This window comes from Pteronotus mesoamericanus, unplaced genomic scaffold (genome assembly GCF_021234165.1).
Source record: "Pteronotus mesoamericanus isolate MK-2021 breed Mesoamerican mustached bat unplaced genomic scaffold, CSHL_Meso_final contig_173, whole genome shotgun sequence".
Taxonomy (NCBI): Eukaryota; Metazoa; Chordata; class Mammalia; order Chiroptera; family Mormoopidae; genus Pteronotus; species Pteronotus mesoamericanus.
Genome location: NW_026555072.1, coordinates 16,193,900 through 16,212,285, shown reverse-complemented (window position 1 = coordinate 16,212,285; position 18,386 = coordinate 16,193,900). Strand labels below are relative to the sequence as shown.

Here is an 18,386-nt window from a genome sequence, read left to right as displayed (position 1 = left end):
GTCATTGTTTCATGAACACTTAAAAAAGCAAGGCTGATATGAGTAGTGAGGCTTTGAGTATGTGAGGCTGGTATAAATAATGCTATGTATGTATATTTCCATAAAAATCAAAGCACAGAGAGGCCACACAAAGTCTCACTGCTAGGTGCAAAATCTCTCGACAAAATTAAACAGATTTTTAGATAAAAGAAACTCTTTGATTGTTATCCATTGAACAATTACGCTAAGTGAGTGATTATAAACAAACTAATAAAAGTGTGTTAAGAAAGATGCTATGGACTGAATTGAACTCCCCCAAAATTAATATTGAAGCCCAAATCTCCAAGCTCCAATGTGCCTGTACCTGGATATAGGGCTTTTAGGAAGTAATTAAGGACAAATGAGATAACAGGGTGGGGCTCTAATCTGATAGGATTGTGGCCTCATTAGAAAAAAAAGAAAAAGATTTTCATTCTCTCTCTCCGCCCCCACCCTCCCTCTTCCCACACCAGGCCCCCTGTGAGGACAAAAGGAGTAGGCTGCTATCTGCAAGCCAGGAAGAGAGTTCTCACTAGGTTTGATCTTGGCCTTCCCAGCCTCCAGAACTGTGAGAAATACATTTGTGTTGTTTAAGTACCCGAGCCAACAGCATTTTGTCATGGCAGGCTGAGGTGACTAATAGAGAAAGGTAACATATTGACTTGAGCAAGTACAACCCTATAAATTCTGAAGATGATTAAAACAGAAGGGTTTGTCTTTTTATATAAAAAGAATAATACATTATGATATGCTTTATTTCTTCTGATGTTATTAAACAAAAGCACTGTTTTGAAGGAGCTTGGAAGATTTAAATGCAGATGATACTTCTTAGGGAAGGAATACTATAGCATTTTTATAACATGACATTTATAAATATTCCCTTTGTCATTAATATTTGTAAAGCTTTATTTCAAAAATAAATTTCAGCCCAGCATTTTTGCTGTATTGCCATTCTACTAAAGCTAAGTATGATTTCTTAGTAATGTTTCATTTTGCTTTAATGATATGACTGAATGCCAAATGGTACTTAAATCTTAGATGAGCCCAAAATAAACCTTTTAGATAGCTTAAGTAATGTAAAATAATGGGATAGCAAAGGTCAGGTCATTCCCTGATGTTGACAAGCCATGGTTGTTATTTTTTTTTTGAATACTTTTTATGAACTATCATTATTTTGAGCCATTAAAGCTCTAAATTTGAGGGGAGTGAGATAACTCTACTAGACATCCCCCAGTTTTGAAAAGAGGAGATGGAGAGATGCAAACCTCTTTAACAGTGAAATGGAATTGGTCGTTAGACCCTGGTCAGGACAAAAATATAAAAATACTCACAGAGCCATGGGACTTAACTGGCTATCAGTGCAATCTTATGAGTCAAGTGTGGTGGATTATACAATGCTTGCCATAGCGGGGACAGTATTTCTGTGGACGGTGCCAACTCTATTATACCAAATGTGATCTATGTGCAATATATCAACTCTATGGTACCTAAATACAAGTGGACACATTATTTTAATAATTTAACAGCCTTTGCGTCAGCACGTGCAAATTTATACAATGAAAAAAGGCAAGTGTAGATCAAAGAAACCTTTTTACAACTATGTGATGGTCCAGTAACAATATCTTAAGCTTTACATATTTTTAAATGCAGACTGGAAGAAGATCCTCATGGATCAATTACTGTTTCTTAAACAGAGCTGCACATGGGAATCCATCTCAATCTCTATGTATATATTTATGGATGTATACATGTATGTATCTATCTATTTAAAGTTTTATTATAACTTTCTAAGACATGTATTGTGCATAAATCCTGCATCTTGCTTTGCTTCACAATTTATAAGGAAAGTGGGAAGAAGCCAGTGCTTGCAGATTCGGCGCCTGTACCTTTGCTCCCAGCTCATTATAGTGCAATTTCAAAGCTGTTATTCTTTCATCGAGCTCTTTAGGGTTTTCCGTCTGTTTCTTCTGTACAATCTGACGTCCAGTTTTTATCACCATCTCCACCTCAGACTTCACTTCACTCAGGCTTTTATACAAGTTCTAAGTTAAAACATAAAACGAAACAGAATAATAAGCAACAGTGTCTAGCTCATGCCCTTATTAATAAAAAGAAATAGGGGCAGAGTTCACCTTAACTGCTATTTCATGTTGACAGTTTTAATGAGGCAGTGCTTTGCAGCTGTGATCAACATCGAGCTTTTGCACTTTCTGTTGATTTAAAGTTTCTGTTTGTAATAACATAAACACATACAGGCATGAAGAGTTTCTAGTTATTCTTCCTAAAGTAAGAGTACATCATACATGTATCTAATTCTTCAATCCACGTTTGTAAAGAGAATTCCTAAATGGCATTGATTTATATATTTTATTTTATTTTTTTTATTTAAGCATAATTGGCATATAGTATTTTAATTGTGATAGTTATATAATTCTAGTTGTGAGTTTGGAAAAACTCATTTACTCATTCACCAGGTATTTCTCGAGTGCTTACTACCTTCTAGACAGTATTTGAGTGGCCAGAGAATCAGTGGTAGCCAAGACAGACACGTTCGCTGTTGTTCTCATGGCGCTCGCATTGTAACATGTCAATTTCCAATTCATATTTTCAATATATTAAATCATAGAGAAGGGAAAAAGGAAATGTTCCATAGGTTAATTTGATTGTACAAATCTGTTTTCTTAATGGGACTGATCAATTCAATATAAGCAGATATAAATAGATTACTTAAAATTCACATGTTCCTTACAACTACAAAGAACACATGCAGTCCTTCACAAAGCCTTGTCAGACAAGTGTCATAACTGTGCCTTGTCGCTATTTTCCTGGAAAGGTATGTGTGTGTTGTGTGCATGCTTGTGTGCATATACCTAAGCACACATGCATATATCATGGTTTACATCATACATCGCAACTTTGATGTGGTCAGTGGTTAAGTCTGAACGTGAGCTACTTATTTCACTGGTACTAAGAAATAAAGTTGCAAGTAGGTAATTGTTCATTTTTGGAATTTTCTATCTGAGCTTTCCAGATGATTTACTTTTTTACTTCATTTTATTTCTTGGAAATTAGAAACATATCTGGGCATTCAGAAACATTCAAATTGTTCATTGTCATGCTGGCAATCTACTCTGTGAATTTCGGAATCAGAGATACTTCCAAATGATTTCCTCAAGTCTAAAAAAAAGTTTAAACAATTTACCTTTATGATGAAAGTTCGTTCAAAGTAGTATTATTCATTAACGTCATGTCATTCAATAGGCAAAGAAAATATTTACTATTTTAGGAACATTTTCTATTTATTTGCATTGATGTCAGGAAGACTTTTTTCATGGAATAAAAATTCCTTGCAGTCAAAGGCCATGACTATAGTATATGCAATAGAGCATATTAAGTGGTAAAAGAATATGAAAATTTTAAAGAAAAGAAATCTTCATAGTAGGACTAACTTGAATTGGTCCAGACATTTAAACCAGAACTAGAAATAAACTGAGTAAGCACCTTGGGCTCTTTGCTCTGCATTGAGTCTGGGACAATCACAGCTGGTTTAACTACCAGACAATTTTTAGAAGGTACCATTACAGACTTGTTCCTAGAAGAAAAGAAACAGCTCTCCCTTTGCGAATATATTTCACCATAATGACAGTGTACTTGGGTCATTTTGCCTTTAATTCTTTGGCAATATTTAAGATGACATATGTTTCCATGTATTCCTAACATTTTTCATCTAATATCAGCTAATAACGATATAGCATTATATTCAAAATTTCTTTTGGGGGTGGGGAGACTATAATAATTATGGCACTGAAGTGCAGTCTGCATTATGAAAAAATGTTATTAAATAAAAAATACTTCATAATTTTTTTAAATATATAGATTTTTTTGTTAAATATATTTTCCCATTCATAATGATATGACTGAAAGGCACTAAAGGGTCCCTATTTCATTTACGCTATGAAGTAGATGCAGAAACAGTACCTTAAGCATAAAGGACTAAATGGATAAACATTTTTCCCGTTAATGTTAATAACATTAAGTGCTCTTATTTTATGTGATTTCTACCACATCCATCCATAGAACCCATAGAGTTATAGTAATTCTTGCATTACTCTAGCAGGTGCTCTCGTGATTCAGCTTTCTGTTGTCACAGGAGCCCTCTGACCTGGTGAATTTCCGATAATTGCAACAAAGGACAATACTCGAAATCCCAAAGGCCAGTGAAGATTTATGCTACAGGCTAATTATCCCTTCTATGCCTTTTTATTCTGTTTTTATTGCGAGGTGGCATTTCAACATACACCCAGCACTGGCATTTAATGGAAAGGTATCAGCATTTGGAGTAAAATTGCCTGAATTGAAATCTTGCTTTTGCCCTTCACCAGCTTTTGTCTTTAACTTCTTTCATTTAATCTGTGGCCTTGAGAATTAGAGGCAACTTGTGTAGATCATTAAAAGCTTACGTGGTACTCATATCTGACATGGTTTTTTATCATTGCAACTATTGCTGCTGTTCCTGTTTCCAGACTAACATACAGCAGGTCCTCGAATAGTCATTTCATTCATTGTCATTTCTTTCTAACGTAGATGAGATGCTGCAGGAACTTAACTCTTGCTTATGTCAATTAGCCCATGGTGAACTTTGTTTTGTTACACTTTGTTTCACTTAAAGTGGTAGAACCTATCGAAGATGTTGAGAACTTACTGTATTTTTCAGTATGTCCATTTAAAAATACATTCAAAGTACCATAGAATTAAACAACAAAGATGTCCTTTTATATCCTGAACAGTCCTTTGAGAATTATAGACTCAAAGACACCCATAGAAGACGTATTAAATAGCTACTACTTCCGTAAGAGTTGCTGTCCCTCAATCCACCTATGCTAATTTTTGTTCTTAATCTCAAAATTATATAGTATAGTTTCATAGTTATCTTAAAATAATTTTCTGTTGTAAAAGAGGGTCATCAAATACTTCTCAATAAGGAAAGTCAAGGGCTAGCTGCGTATTTGTCACTGGAAATACGTACCACACAGTGATTTAACTGTGACTGTACTACTTCCTGTTCGACGCTCTTTGTTTCCAATGCAGGCAAGTGCATCTTCACTTCATCTAAAATCATCTTACTTTCCTGCAGGCGCTGCTCAAAATTGGCTGGTTTCTGGAATAACCGAAACTTCATGGAAACATCTTGCAATTTTTTCTGTAAAGACAATGTAAGAAAACACCAATTGAATTTTGCCTTCCAAACAATAATCAGTCATACTTTAATTTTTATTAAAATTACTTATCATTATTCATTTTATTAAAAATCATTCATTGTTATAAACAAGAATAAAATTAAAAACACACCAATTGTTTTTTTCCATTTGTCCAGCACAAAAAATATGTGCCTTTGGGAGAGGAATTCGCCACTGGTTATAATATAATAAAAGGTAATTCACTAACCTACTTTATCCTTAAAATGTACAACCCAAAGAAGTCTGCATCTTTTATATATCGTATTGCAGTTTTCAAAGAATGCCCTCAACCCAAATTTTGCTAATAATCTAGTTGCCTAATATAGACTACGTTTTAACACCAAACCAAAGCAAGGTTCTTAGTTTTTATAACATTATGTACCTGTGCCACATCAATTTGGGACAGTACCCTTTGGGCAGCCTCCTTCCCCTGGTTATGTTTCTTCATTTCTTCTAAACTGATCTCATGACTTGTCAGATCCGATTGGATTTTCTGTTGGGAGGACGACATCATTAGTCAGAATGCTCGGCAAGTTATTGCAAGAAACAACTCACTTTCCAAGAAGATGGAATTCAGAAACTCTCTTAAAACATTGTTACAATATAGCCTCCTTTAAAATGATAATAGTTTTTGTACTTGTCAAAAAGTTATTAAAAACCAAATGCCTTATTTCTCTCCTAATGGGGTTATTGTGAAAAAGAAATTATCCTTTTGAGTGTCAGCGATAATGAACAAGCTATTCCAGATGTCAGTTTCAGTTGGAAATATCACTTATATGTAATATGTAAAAATGATATTCTTTTATCTTTGAATTAACACCCACATGTGACCCAAGACAAGATATTAACCTTTACAAAAAAGCTAGCTGTGATAGGGTATGATGAGAAAGTTGCAAGTGGACAATATTCCTCAATAGCAATCTACATTCAGTCATTCCATGCCATGTTTCAGTTTTGTTTCAGGGAAACTATGGAAATAGGAAAGGGAATTTAAATGCCTCAGCTGCCACATCCATTAAGGCCTCAACTGGCCTTGCTTTTCGTCTGTAAGATGCTTAATAGCTTCCTGCAGACGTTGATTTTTGAACTTTAAATAATTATAAGACATTTCTATATTTTCTCTGTTGAGTAAAGACAATTTTTTTCAAGTTCTATTCAAAAGTATGTATGTGTTTGACTTACTTCAGAGACAGTTTTAGGAGTGGATCAAATCCTATAGTGTTCAGAGACCGAAACAAGAGGTTCATTCATTTATTTCTTGAGTTACAATTGTACCTTTGATCTTGGTTTCCATGAGGCACCTCTGTATCCTGATGACAAACTTCCTTCCCTCATTTTTGTTTATGCTTTAGTTAATCCAATGTTCTTATTTTGAATCTAAGCGGTCCTACATAGTTTAATGTCTACACGAGGAGGTGGGGCATTTAAAAAAAAAAAGGATTCCTAATTGAGTGAATGTAAAGTGCAGACCCGAGACACTGAACAGCATGAAGAGTTTAGGAGACCTGAAATAATACACAGAGAAGGAGAGCACAATGGAAGAAATATAACTAGATATATAGTTGGGAAAGAGGTATTTAAATAACCTCATGTCGGAAATGAAAAGTTCCCAGTATTTTTAGTATGAAGATAAAATTTAAAATTTAAAATTGATCACAATCACAGACAGTAAGTTTTAGAACTAATGCTTAATACTTTAAAAAAATCATAATGAGAATGCTACTATAAATTCAGTAGTACTTTGAAATAATTTTTTATTTTATTAACCACTCCATATGTACCTACATATATGGGGTGTGCGTTTGTGTGTGTGTGTGTGTGTGTGTGTGTGTGTGTGTGTGTGTTTCAAAAAAGCAGTGTGCACTTGTACAATTGGCATTTATTTTAGGGTATGCAAACATTAGAGGTGAGTAGAGAGGGAAGACCAGGAAAGAATCACAAAGAACATAGGAGTTTAAGGGATGTGGGGAAGAAGGAAAGCAGTAAAGAAGGAGAAGGAACAGTCTACGAGAAGAAGAGAAACAACTAACAGTTCACATAAATTCATTTAATCACCTGATTAAATTAAGTATGCATCATCCTCATTACAAATTAGGGTAGAAATACAGATTTGTCCAAGGTAACATACCTAGAAAATAGCAAACTCAATGCCCTTGAAACAACTGTGTTACCTCTTAAATTACAATTAAAAAAGAAAAGCACCCCCAAATAGACATTTATTAGACAAAACACATATTTAATCTTATTTGAATATTAATAGTGGCTCATTAATTCCATTCAAGAAACAAGTTCTGCATCTACAACTCAATTCCACACAGTAAGAACAAAATTAGTGTCCCTATTCTTGAGATACTTTTGTTCTAGGCAGACATAACAGAGAGATATAATTAAACTACGAAGCAGAAATGTGTAATAGAAAACCTCATGTTATGAGATAAAAGAGAAGGGAAATTCATTTCTACTATAGGAGTTGGTAACATTTTAAGAAATCGTCATAATTGAAATCGCCTATGACTGAGAAGGGGTTCGGGAGGGGCAGGGAATAAGAGAATGGGGTCTCATTCCCGTCTGTGAGTCATGCCAGCAAAGACTGCGTTTGGAGCATGCAGAATGTGCAAACTTAGTTTCATGGCAGGAAAGACTGAGAGCGCGTAGAGTAAGAATGCTTTTTTAAAGGAGGAATTAACGTGAAGTTATTGAACCTTAAGTTTCAGGGCCCCTCACTTGCCAAAACTCTCCTATAACTCAGTATTTAATTTTCTATTTTCCATTTAGACAGTTTCCCTTTTTCTTTTTTTCCTTAAAGGCTGGCCCCCTGAAAGTTACCAAGATAACTTAAGTGACCACTGAAATGCGGGCCTTCTGATGGCGAAAGTCCACATTTTTACAAATGAGCCATCGACAAGAGAAACAGCTATGACTTCCAAACACGCAAGCAAAAACTGAACTTTTATCTGTCACCAGAGGATGAGAAGAACCACATAGCTTGTGCAAGGAAAGTCTGGCAATTTGAAACTCAATGCAAAATACTACGTGGACTCTCAAATGTTTAGTTACATCAAACAGTTAGATAGACTGCTAAGAGGATGAATGCTGGTACTGTTAAAGGGCCACCAATACTAAAACCATTAAAACTGAAAATAAATGATGGTTGAATAGCATATAAAACTGAGACTGCAGTATCATGTATAGGCAGCACTTCTAGAAAAATTCTCATATTTGTACTGCTGTTCCAATATAATTAGAGATCGAAATTTCTTTATAAATTATGCATGAAAAGGGCCCAGTGGCTAAAAAGATTTTAGAATTTAAGGGCAAACATGTGTCTATACTACAGAACGTCTCAGAATAGCTTATATATTAACATACATTGTGATATCCAAGAGAGATGAAGCTCCTTACTCAAATTATCCTTAATATTTAGAATTATACTTAATGACCATATTCAGGGACAACAATCCAATTCATTATTAAAGTTACAAGATAAAAATCGATATATAATTCCAGTCAATTCTACCTTGGGAAGTTATATATCATGCATCAATATTCAGCTAGCACTTTTACAAATTAATTCCGCAATTCTTACTTTCAACTGATAAATCATTTTTAATTTGTATTTAGGATAGTGTTTAGAACTTACTTTTATTTAATCTCATCAGATTATTGTTCTGGAAACATAATTAAAAATGTTTATCACTGCAGGGCAGACTTATGGTGAAATAGATAACTAGTCTGTTTAAATAACAGAGTATTATAGAAACTTGCAGGCAGAAGGGAAATCTCTTATTTAAAAATTCCTCTAACAAAAAAAAGACAAATGTTATATCATCTTTCCTGACATTATAATCAGAAAATGAAAATAATTATATTGTAAAAGAAAACACTGAGAACAGCAGATTTACCTCAAAGGAAAAGGATTTCCTTACTTGGCTACCACATTTTTAAGACCTACTAAAGATCTAAGTAAAGATTGTACAAGTTAAGTTCTATTTGCACCTAAAAATATTTATCTACCAGGATATGTGTTTGAAGAAAACAAACAACTGATCTTCTGAAATTATTAGCTTGGCTTCATCAAGAATCAATAATTTCCAACAGAAATAAAAAGAGAGGAATGAGCCAATCAGGGGCTGCTGATCTGGAACACTGTGTGTGCTCTAGTAGGAGTTCTCATTCCAGTATCTTCCAGGATCACTAGTTTTTTCACTTTTTTTTGTTTTTTCATGAAAGTGGAAAAAATATAAAGCAAATTACATTACCATGCCATTACCAAAAAAAAGACACTTGACAAAACAGTAATTATGTTCATAACTAGCACTACTTGAAACAACAATGGAAACAGAAATAACCATTTTTCTATTAAAAATGGTAAATGGCAAATTGTAGAACTAAAAATCAATCAAACATTAATGACATTTCCAATATAGCACTTTACAATTAAGTGAGCCCAGAACAGGGCTTTTTCTCAGGATTTACCTCATTTGACCATTCTCATGTATCAAATCAATGACAGAGAATGGCAAGCAAAATTAAGCTGTAGCTGTCTAAAGTATTTAATGGAATGAAGGAAACTTTATACAAAATAATTATTGGAGCTTTTGTGATGTCAAATAAAATGATTACAGAGAAAATAACTAAAATGTCTCAAAAAGAAAAGTATTGGAAGATGTCATATTGAAACTATTAATAGAGAAATGTAACACTGTTAGATGCGTCATTTTGAAACATTAGTAATTTTGAAATTGCATCCCTGAGAAGGGACAATGTCCATATATAACATGAAACTAATAAAATAAAATGAACTGAAGGATCATGGATAATTTGTACTTTTAAAATACAGAGAACATGAAAAATGTAATTATGCTCATGGGCAGATGATTTTGACAAGTTTCAGATTATACTTTGCAATTATTCAATGAGTAAAAAAAGTTAAGTAATTCATACAGACTTTTATTACTGTTTGTTAAAAAAAAAAGCCCTATACGTTAGTTAGATGAGGTAGAAGGCATATTAAATTAAAATTAAGCTTTTTCAGATAGAGCAGTTTTTACTTTTATCAGAAATAGTTATCAGACCAACGAGCTTGTTATAGTTTAACAACTAGATCGCAGGCCATTTCATGTTTGTGAGGCATATTAGAGCCCTCAATACATACTTATTAAGTTAAATGTATGTGTGCGTGTGTGTGTGTGTGTGTGTGTAATTTGTTTATGTGTATATGTATGTGTAAATTCATGGAATGGAAAACATTTTAATGTCACCAAAATAAATGTACTGACTGACTCAGTTCAACTTAGTTATAAGTACTTTGGTGGAGCACTTTTTTAGGAATTAACTAATTACCATATTACTTTAATTTCATATTAAATTAATTTTAATTTAAGAAATTAACTGATGACCATATTCTTTCATTCTGGGTACAAGAGTGATATGAAGGGAACATTCTTTTTTAGTGTTTCCCAAACACTGTTCCTTGGCATATGAGTTCTGTGGTATATGAACAGGTTTCTGGAAAAACAAGTTTCTGTGGTGTAGTAAGTTTGGGTTAACCTTATAAGCTTGGACAATATAAAAGATTGACCATAAACCTCTGGAAAGCTAATACAATATGTAAAATCTTGGAAGTAAACTATATGGCAAAACCTTTTAAAAAAAAAGTAAACACTGTACACAATTATTACTCCTTACAATACACGTGAGAAATGACATTATTCTTGGTTATGATAATAACGGTGATGATAACAGAATAGCCCATTATATTATAAATATGCATTTTCTAGCAATTATGGTTACATTTCAAATTAGATAAGAGACACAACTCTGGGGGGAAATTTGAATATATGCATAGAAATATTGGTGAACTATATTAGCTGTAGGTTAATTTTTGCTTCGTAGAGAGCCAATTATCGAAGTGGAGAAGAAAGATCTGAGTTGAAGTCTCAGTGTCAATAAAAATACTTTAGAAACGAACTCCATTAAAAATATTGGGGTATGAAAAATTGAAGCATTATGTTACTGCTGTAGGTTCTTATAGTGAACATCGTCATGGTCATTGATAAATAACGCCCACTGAAGTTAATTCCAGGTTATTTAAAAAAAATTCCTCAAATAAGTTTTTTGAAAGTCTCTCTTAATAGTGTCTTTTAAAATTAGCTTTATTGCCCTGGCTGTTGTGGCTCAGTGGATTGAGTGTTGGCCTGCAAACTGAGAGGCTGTCAGTTCGATTCCCAGTCAGGGCACATGCTTAGGTTGTGGGCCAGGTCCCCAGTTGGAGGCATGTGAGAGGCAACCATGTATCTCTCTCACATTGATATTTCTCTCCCTCTCTTTCTCTGTCTCTTCCCCTCTCTCGAAAAAAGTAAATAAGTAAAATCTTTAAAAAAATAAAATAAGCTTTATGGAGCTATAATTTGCTTACCATAAATTTCAGCGAATGGACAATTAATTCAATGAACTTGACTAAATTTAGAGTTGTGCAACCACAGCCACAATTTGATTTTTAGAACATTTCCATCCCCCTAGATGATCCCATGAATGCATCTGCAGTAACCCCCCATGCCCACCCCCAATCCCTAATGTAGCCTGTTCAAACACTCTTGAACATAAATGTTTGACTTATCTTCCCCATTACATTGTTGTAAAGATCAAATAAAATAATGTGGGTGCTTGCTAAACAGTCACCATTACATGGTGTAGTCCTCGAAAAGTATGCAATAGACAGAAAGGTTGGAATATGTACTTTCCATTAATCAGTCTTTCTCATGTGAAAAATGTTAGTGTATACTACTTAAAGTACTTCAGAAGTGTTTCCAAAGTTCCAAAACCTGTAACAAGATGTTTTCATGATACTATTAAGTTCCATTAAAAAAAAAAATGGTCCTTGATGGTTATGGCCAACTTGGCTGGCCAGGAGTCCTTTTACTTTCATTTTTTGCATTTTTTTTAGTTTTATTTGTATTATTTATGCTGTGACAGTTCCTGATTTTCTCCTTTTCCCCACCTCCCCCAGCCCTACCCTCTCCCCACCAAGCCAATCCCCATATTGTTGTCCACATCCATGGGTCCTGCATAAATGCTCTTTGGTTAATCCCTTCACGATCTCTCATCCCATTTCCCTGCTCCTTCTGGCAGCTGTCAGTCTGTTCTATGTATCTACGCCTCTGGTACTATTTTGTTCATTAGTTTATTGTGTTCATTAGATTCCACAAATAAGTGAGATCATGTGGTATTTTTCTTTCACTGACTGGTTTATTTCACTTAGCATAGTTTTCTCCAGGTCCATACATGCTGTTGCAAAATAAGAAGTTCCTTCTTTTTCACTGCTGTGTAATATTCCATTGTGTAAATGTACCACAGCTTTTTTTTTACCCAATCATCTACCAGTGAGCATTTAGGCTGTATCCAAACCTTGGCTATTGTAAACAGCGCTGCTATAAACAGAGGGGTGCATATTTTTTTGTATTGGTGGTTTGGCGTCCTTGGGGTATCCAGACAGAGAGATCAATGAAACAGAACAGAGAGCCCAGGAATAAACCCATGCCTGCACGAGCAATTAGTATTTAACAAAGGAGGAAAGAGCATAGAATGGACTAAAGACAGTCTTTTCAATAAATGGTGTTAAGAAAACTGGACTGGTACATGCCAAAAAAATGAAACTAGACCACCAACCTCTACCATACACCAGAATAATCTCAAAACAGACAAAAGACTTAAGTGTAAGTCATGAGGCCATAAAAATCCTCAAAAAAAACATAGGTAATAAAAACTCATATTCACCATACAAATATTTTTGCCAATATATCTCCCAAGGCAGGGACAAAGCAAAAAATAAACAAATAGGACTACATCAAATTAAAAAGCTTCAGAAACTATCAGCTAAAGAAACCATCAGCAAGACAAATAGGGAACACATGGTATGGGAGCATATTTTTGCCCGTGATACATCTGACAAGGGTTTAATCTCCAAAATACACAAAGAAGTAATACAACTCAATGCTAGGAAAACAAACAACCCAATTAAGAAATGGGCTAAAGACATGAACAGACACTTCTCCAAGAGGACATACAGAGGGCCCGTAGACATATAGAAAAATGCTCAATGCCACTAATCATCAGAACAATGCAAATGAAAACCACAATGAGATGTCACCTCACACCAGTCAGAATGGCCATCATTAACAAATCAACAAACGACAAGTGCTGGCGAGGATGTGGAGAAAGGGGAACCCTAGGTCTCTGTTGGTGGGAATGCAGACTGGTGCAGCCACTGTGGAGAACAGTTTGGAATTTCTTCTACAGGCTAAAAATGGAACTCCCTTTTGACCCAGTGATTCCACTTCTGGGAATATACCCCAAGGATCGCAAAACACCAATACAAAAAATATATGCATCCCTATGTTTATTGCATTTTTCCTCTGTGCGATCTTATGAGTGGAAAGACAGCCCTGCTTGTCCACTTTTCCCCTTAACACTCCTAGGATTTGTCTGGCACATTTAGACATTTGGTGTCTAAATCTTTGTAGAATCGAATGAATTCACCAGGTATTTATTGGGGACCTGCTGGGCTGTCCTGCTTTCTTGCAGCCTACCCTTGCTAGGTAGGGTGTGGCGGCTGGCAAGGGAAACAGCAACAACAAACTACTGCAAAAATATATTTCGGTTAGTCACAAATGTTAAAAAAGAAAATAAAATGGCATGCTATGGCAGGGGTTATCTGCGTGTGTATTTTAGATTCATAACTTCTCTGTCGGTTTTTTGGAATAAATATCCATTTATATGACAGAAAACAAGGAAAATGGGTTGACTCTTAATCACTTCAAAATATTCGGAGTACTGCAAGAGTCTTCACTGTGACCATAGTATGATGTTCCTAGTTTCACTTTTATATTTAAGATTTGTTGAGAGATTTTCACAACGGGATGCTATAACTTAATGGCGGATTTGAGAAGTACACGTCTGAGTTTTTAAGAAGAAAGATGGCCATTTCTCGATCATTATACATCCTGTGAGGACATGGTACTATGCAGTGTTTCTAAGTACGATCAATGACTTGTGGCACATTTAAAATCTTTTACAACTCTTGCAGTTACTTCTGCAACTCTTGCTTGTGATTGCCTCCTACACTATTAAACATGTCGAAATAATTGTAGGCACTCTAAATAAGGGAATAATCAGTTCTCTGTAGTAACACACAGAAGTAGCATTTCAATGTAGGGACAGACTTAATGAATTGCATTGTGTTTATCGTCATATCTACACTGCTGGGTAAAAGAACATATTTCTTCTATGGCTCCGGAGGGGGGAGGGGTTACTGTTGGAACCCAAATCTCTGTAATAGTTCTCCATTTCCTTCTTCTGTGGTTAAATTATTTCATTATCAGATAAATCCTGAACGAATTCCCCTATGTGGGCTTATACTGTCTAATTCATAAATCAGTGAGGTAGGCTGTGAAGTTAGACTGTTCTGAGTCATTTGACAATCAAATATGCCTATTTACACTATAAAAATCTTTTTTATTCCATAATGAAATCATAGGCTTAATCTAATAGACCAAAATCTACATTTAAGTCTTTGCTTTTTAAGCCATTGATTTAGATCATTTGGAATGCTTACATTTAAATATGGCTCAATATATTTAAAGTGAGTTATAAAGTTTAGCTTCTATAAATACGGGAAGACCTCAATTATGAATTGTTCTGATCTGCAGCCAATGCAATCGGTTTAAATTAACATCCTTTTTTAGTAAAAAGAAGATCCCTCTTTTTTATCTGCTGATACTCAGGTTTAGCCACATTGTTAATGGTACGAACAAATATAAGGAACATGTCCCTATGTTGATTAAGACGTCTTCTCCTTTGATGATAATTTGCTTGTTTCTTAAACTGCTCTACTTTTTCCTGTTATTTCAGGTACACAAATCTACTATGTGGGGCATGGGGTTGCAAAAGACAGAATCTGAAATCTGCCAAACAAAAGAAAAAGAATAGTTTAGCTATTGCAATCACTGCTAGGCAACTCCACTGCTTCTTGTGGGTGTCTGAAGAACAAGGTCATGTTTCATCTATAAAATGGTCGTCATCAACATGTAATAATATGGAGCTTTTCAACAGGTACCCATCCATGTGGGATTGCTCTTACATGTCGGAGACTGAAACATGAAATTACTGGAAAAGGAAAAGAGTGCAGATTAAAGTATCTTCATAATTTTAAGACAAAGATAGTTGAGTTGTTCTTTAGCCACAGTTGTGAGGGCTCCTACAGTGATTGAGAGGCACATCCAAGCTCACTGGCACATCGCCGTATGTGGAATTGGGAGGGGGAAGACAACAAGAAAACCACGCTGAGTTCATCCTCAAAGAGCCACAATGAAAATTCCATTTGTCCAAATTAGTTTGTTCACGCAGACATTCACGGCTATGTTTTCTACCTTCGCCCATGTTTCATACGAGTAAAGGAGCAATTAAAATAGGAGAGAGAGTGACCATGACTGGTAGTTTGATTTCTACCCTGACTCCCTCCCATTGAAATCTTGCCACAGCCATAGTTGAGAATCTTTATTATCAAAGAGTGGCGAGAACTGTGTTCTGAATCAAATACTGGAGAAATCCAGCCATTCCCAGTAAAGCACTCTCCAGAGTTGCTCTCCACCTTGGCTACACATTAGAATAACCGGCGGGAGGTTCGAAAAATTCTTACCACTGAGTCCACCCAGAGAGTCTGCCGTGATTGGCCTGGGGTACGCCCTATGGACCTGGGTGCTTTTTTTTAATAGACCATAGGTACTAAAACTAAATCTCTGTGTTTTAGTATGTTCTTCAGGAAAAGTAAGGAGTAAACAACTACATTCATGCCATGTGTTTCTCTGCAGTTATACAAGTTGATAATTCTATTCTGTAGTCTCGTTTCAAAGACACACTCATAGGTTTTATGCTTTAATCATACTATTTTTGAAATAGCCCTTCAGTTTGTGATTTCAATATCTAGAAGATAGATTTCTATATTAGAAGAGTTTTCCTCATTTTCTTTCTGCTATTTAAGTCATTAGATATCATATTGATTTTCTACTTTAATTTAAAAAAATCTCTTTAAATGGGCTGGCATGTGCAGTTGATGCTGTGGTCATATCATCTAAGATTTTGGATTAAGTGTTATTTTTTGAAATAAAATACTCTGCCCTGATTGGTGTGGCTCAGTGGGTTGGACATCATCCTGTGAACCAAAAGGTCACTGGTTGGATTCCCAGTCAGGGCACATGCCTAGACTGCAGCCGGTTGGGGGCATGCAAGAGGTCACTGATCAATGTTTCTCTCCCTCTCTTTCTCCTTCCCTTCTCCTCTCTCTAAAAATAAATAAAATCTAAAAAAAAAGAAATAAAATACTTCATTGAACACATGATCTGATACCCTTGCAGTATGTAGTTTTACTGTCTAAAAAGTTCAGCTTTACTCCTATAAGCTCATATCACTAAATAAAAAAGTAAAATATTTTTAATCCAATTTAGAATCAAAAGACCCAGTTCTCTAATCACAACAGGTAACTGATCAATTCACATCCCGAGGGAGCGGGAAGCTCATTCCTGCCCTCAAGTTATAAAATGCAAATGGAATGCACAGAAGTATCAGAAACTACGTTTATATATAACAAGAGTATACCCGTCACAAAGTTATACACAATGCACACACCTCCTTAATATTGAGAATTTGTTTTACACTTGAGAAAGCTCAAAAGGCAGAAACAGAAGGCCCTGTTGACAAATATAAATTGAGTAGCAAAATTGCCAGTATACCACACGGTGGAGTCAGACCTCCACAAATCTAGGTGGCCAGTTTGTGACAGGAAATCTGAGCACAGATGTAAGAAGACCAAATACGGCGATGCCGTTCATTCTGTCCTGCTTCTCAGCGCCGTACTAAAACAAGTGCTCAATTTCTGAAAAGGGAAAGCTAAGCCCGCTGATCTTTTAACTAGCAACGAGCTTTTATGAGAATTTAAGAAACATGGTATTTTTTTAATTAATGCAAAGCATTACAATTACCCTCCATTATTTATACTCAGAAACATGTCATTTTGGTGGGATTCTTTGTGGGTTCTTTATCTGACACACTGTGCTTAAGTTCTTTTTATCCAGACAACCTCTTTACTCTCTATTTGTTTCTTTCAAGGGTGTTTCAAATTGAACTTCAGGAAATGCAATCCTTGAAGCAAATCTGAGTGCTTGAGAACTCTGTTCCAGAAAACAATTCACTTGCTGTCATCTTAAAATGAAACCATGGAGAACAATGTTTCAATAGCTTTCAGGGGGGTTGCATTTTCCAATATTATGTGCTACCACTTGGGGGATTCAAAATCAAGAATTATCTTGAAAATGCAGGTGCAACCAGAAATGCATGAAAAATGGATTTGAGCTTATTAGCACTTATCTCTTCTTTCAAGTAGATTTGAAATTTGTTAACTTACCTGTGTGTTTTTATTCGGAAGCATTGTGAACTTCTACAGTTAATACTTTTACTATAGCCTTTTTATTTAAAAAAACAAATAAAATGTTTATATTATGCTATTATAAACTAATTAGTATGTTATCTTCATGTTTATAGAATCCTGCATTCATACCTAAATGAAAGAAAACATTCAAGGGTTCACACCACAATCTTTTCAACTAAAGATTTTTTCCCCCTAAAAGCTCCCATTTTTTTCCTAAAACAATAACAGTTTCTGCCTATCTCGAATTTGTTACTCATAGTTTTATTCTACAAGCCTCAAAAAGTAACTCTTCAAATATTTCATAACAGATTTCTAATGTTAATATTTAATATTTAGACTGTACAGAGTTTTCTTCAACTTTGTTTCAAAAGCGAATGCTTGATAACTCTGAAAAAAGTACATGAATTTGGAGGTACGTCTGATTAAAGTTAAAGAATAAGCAGTTCTACTTTGCCTTTACTTTATAGTTATGCAGTTCTTAGTTCAGTAACAATTTCTCATTCCTATGATGCTTTTTTCTAAAGCCGGCCTACTAAATTGTCTATGTGACTCAAATTGGGAAAGTCAGGAATAGTCAATGCTAGAGAGCTTGACGGGTCTTTCTGTTAAGTTTGAAGAAATGCTTCTGCTGGGGAGGTTAAAATTCTCAA

The 18,386-nt window shown here is 35.0% G+C and overlaps 1 protein-coding gene across 2 annotated transcripts in view; it reads right to left on the bottom strand.

Annotated features, from left to right (window-relative positions):
• The window catches only part of DMD (dystrophin), a 1,878,371-nt gene that overhangs the window by 1,164,436 nt on the left and 695,549 nt on the right, over nt 1–18,386 (bottom strand). For both annotated transcript variants that reach the window (XM_054566574.1, XM_054566573.1), the window contains exons 31-33: nt 5,638–5,748; nt 5,045–5,218; nt 1,905–2,060 (exon numbers count right to left, since the gene is read on the bottom strand). In XM_054566574.1, the coding sequence (XP_054422549.1) occupies nt 1,905–2,060; nt 5,045–5,218; nt 5,638–5,748 (441 nt within the window). The remainder of the gene's footprint in view (nt 1–1,904; nt 2,061–5,044; nt 5,219–5,637; nt 5,749–18,386) is intronic.